This window comes from Nicotiana sylvestris, chromosome 2, assembly GCF_000393655.2.
Source record: "Nicotiana sylvestris chromosome 2, ASM39365v2, whole genome shotgun sequence".
Taxonomy (NCBI): domain Eukaryota; kingdom Viridiplantae; phylum Streptophyta; class Magnoliopsida; order Solanales; family Solanaceae; genus Nicotiana; species Nicotiana sylvestris.
This window is the reverse complement of record NC_091058.1, coordinates 49,722,914-49,726,140: the sequence shown is the minus strand read 5'-3', so window position 1 is coordinate 49,726,140 and position 3,227 is coordinate 49,722,914. Positions and strand designations below refer to the sequence as shown.

At 41.3% G+C, this 3,227-nt stretch overlaps 1 protein-coding gene across 1 annotated transcript; it reads right to left on the bottom strand.

Moving 5' to 3' along the window:
• Window positions 1-252: 252 nt before the first annotated feature.
• On the bottom strand, window positions 253-579 carry LOC138884899 (uncharacterized). The gene has a single exon (XM_070165763.1). It carries the CDS (start codon window positions 577-579, stop codon window positions 253-255), a length of 327 nt encoding a protein of 108 aa, XP_070021864.1.
• Between the last annotated feature and the right edge of the window lie 2,648 nt (window positions 580-3,227).

Sequence of the window (3,227 nt, the reverse complement as noted above, 5' to 3'; positions counted from 1 at the left end):
TGCTTGAAGGATTTTCTTTGTAAGGACGGATCCGTTCATATGGGATCCACACACTCCTGTGTGCACTTCATTCATGATTCTTCTGGCCTCTTGGGCATCCACACATCTTAAAAGGTTCAGATCTGGAGTCCTTTTATATAAGACTTCTTCGCTCAAGAAGAAACTACTGGCGAGCCTTCTAATGGTTCTCTTTTAGTCTTCACTAGCTTGTTCGGGATATTCCTTTGTTTTCAAGAATCTTTTGATATCATGCTACCATGGCTGAACATCTGGTTCCATCTTAACTATATTGCAGTAACCATGTGTTTCTCGAATTTGGATTTCCAGTGGGTCAATGTGGACATTACCCGGATACGGCAGCATCGAGGCCAAAGTAGCTAGTGCATCAGCTAACTCATTGTGAAACTGAGGAATGTACCTAAACTCGATAGACTTGAACCGTTTGCTAAGATCTTCCACATGTTGCTTGTATGGGATAAGCTTTATGTCCCGAGTTTCGCATTCACCTTGAGCTTGTCGAATAATCAAGTCAGAATCTCCCATGATTAACAATTCTTCCATATCCTGATCGACCGCCATGTTCATGCCCATAATGCAGGCTTCATACTCGGAAATGTTGCTCATACAAAAAAACCGAAGCCGGGCTGTTGTTGGATAGTGTTGACCATTGGGCAAAATCAAAATTGCTCCAATCCCGACACTTTTGCATTCACAACTCCATTGAAGAATATTTTCCAAGCATTGGTGTCTTCTGGAATTACCTCAACTGAATTTACCTCCTTGTACAGAAAGTAAGTACTCAAGGGTTGATATTCATCATCAACAGGATTTTCAGCTAGGTGATCCGCCAAGGCTTAAGCTTTCATTGCCGTGCAGGTGACATAGACTATGTCAAACTCGATGAGCAGGATTTGCCATTTTGCTAACCTTACTGTGGGCATCGGCCTTTGGAATATGTACTTCAAAGGATCCAATATGGTGATGAGATAGGCTGTATAAGCCAACAAGTAATGCCTAAGTTTTTGAGCGACCCAAGTTAAGGCGCAACAAGTTCTTTCCAACAAAGTGTACTTGGCTTCATAACTTGTGAACTTCTTGCTCAAATAGTATATGGCTTGTTCTTTCTTTCCGGTCACATCATGTTTCCCGAGAATCAAATCCAAAGGAATTCTCCAACACTGTTAAGTACAAAAACAAAGGCCTTCCAAGCTCGGGTGGGACCAACACTAGCAGATTCGACAGATATTCTTTGATTTTGTCGAAAGCTTCCTAACACTCGTCTGTCCATATATTCGCCGCATCTTTCTTCAACAGATTAAATATGGGCTCACACGTGGAAGTCAACTGAGCAATGAATCTGCTAATGTAATTCAACCTGCCCAGTAGACTCATAACCTCTTTCTTGATTCTCGGAGGGGGAAAAATCCCGAATAGACTTTATCTTTGTTGGATCTATCTCGATGCCCCTCCGACTAACTGTAAACCCCAAAAGTTTTCCAGATGGAACTCCGAATGCACATTTAGCTGGATTTAACTTTAAGTCATACTTACGTAGACGCTCAAAGAACTTTCTTAGATCTCGCACATGGTCGTCCTGCGTTCTAGATTTATTGATCACATCATCCACGTATACCTCAATTTCTTGGTGCATCGTGTCGTGAAAGATGGCAGTCATAGCTCTCATGTAAGTTGCCCCGGTGTTCTTCAAACCAAACGGCATGATCCTATAACAGTAAGTACCCCAAGGTGTGGTGAAAGACGTCTTTTCTACGTCTTCTTCATCCATCAGAACCTGATGATACCCAGCATAACAATCCATGAAAGACTGTATCTCTTGTTTGGCACAGTTGTCAACAAGGATGTGGATGTTTGGTAATGGAAAGTTGTCTTTGGGACTTGCATTGTTCAAATACCGATAATCAATACACACTCGGTTTTTTCCATCTTTATTTGGAACTGGGACCATATTAGCCAACCATATGGTGTATCGTACCACTCGGATCACACCCACTTTCAACTGTTTGGTGATTTCTTCTTTGATCTTGTCACTGATGTATGTTTTAAACTTTCTCTGTTTTTATTGGATAGGGGGATAAACACTCAGTCCTAGCATATCATCATAGGACCAGGCAAACACGTCTTTGAATTCAAACAAAAGTTTGATTAATGCATCCCTAGTTCTTTCATTAGTGTGAATGCTTATCATGGTTTCCTAGACCTCTTCCGAACTACCCAAATTAACTGACTCAGTTTCATTTAAGTTTGACTTAGGCTTATTCTCAAATTGTTCCAGTTCTCGGTTTATTTCCCTAAAAGCCTCATCTTCATCATATTCTGGTTCTTGTTCATTATTTCACAGTTAGACAACGTATTAAGATCTGGGCATGAAGTCCGCAAGCATGTCATGTTATTTAAATCCGAATTATTAGAACTGAAAAGAGAGATAAACAAAATCAGAAAGAATAAAGAAAGAGATTCATAGACGATAAAATATTAATTTTATTTCATTGATTTTGAAGATAGAAGGGTTTACATCTGAATTTAAAAGACAATAAACTAAAAACATTTGAGTTACACCCTGAAATAACTCGAAATGCAGAAAAGATGGAAAGACTGAACTACCGGGATTCCCGCCTAACCGGGAATGGAGTAGCCTTCCAATTTTGAAGTTGGGCATTGGTCCCCATATATTGAACCTCAGTGGTGCTTGAGCCTTCACCCGACTGGACCATGTGAGCCTCATATAACATTTGCCTTATTTCCCGACAAATGTCCTCAATTTCTTCGGCCGTGAAGGCCTCTTCTTCTTCTTCTTCTTCTTCTATATACCTTTGCTTAACAAACATTCTAGCGAGATGCAGGACCAGCTGAGGAAGAACCCACCCATTGTTCTTACGTTTATTAGCCCATTTTACGTTGGCTTCTGTAGCTCAGAAACCGACGCCAAAGAAGTGTTCACTGGCAGTCAAAGTAATGGGCTCTGTAATGCCTTGCAAAGATGGCCCGAGCTCTTTCCCGAGCATGTAACCATGTTTGATCATTTCACTGGTGACCATGATTGATGCGTTTGACAAGAAGGGTTGAGGACACGGGGTTCCTTTCTCACATTGGTCCGCGACCACAATTTCAAAAGCTTGGTAGACTATGTGCTCGCTACCTTCCTTAGCCTCCAGACATGGAATGACGGGCCCCTGTAAATTGATTGCTCATCTTCTCCGTGGACCACG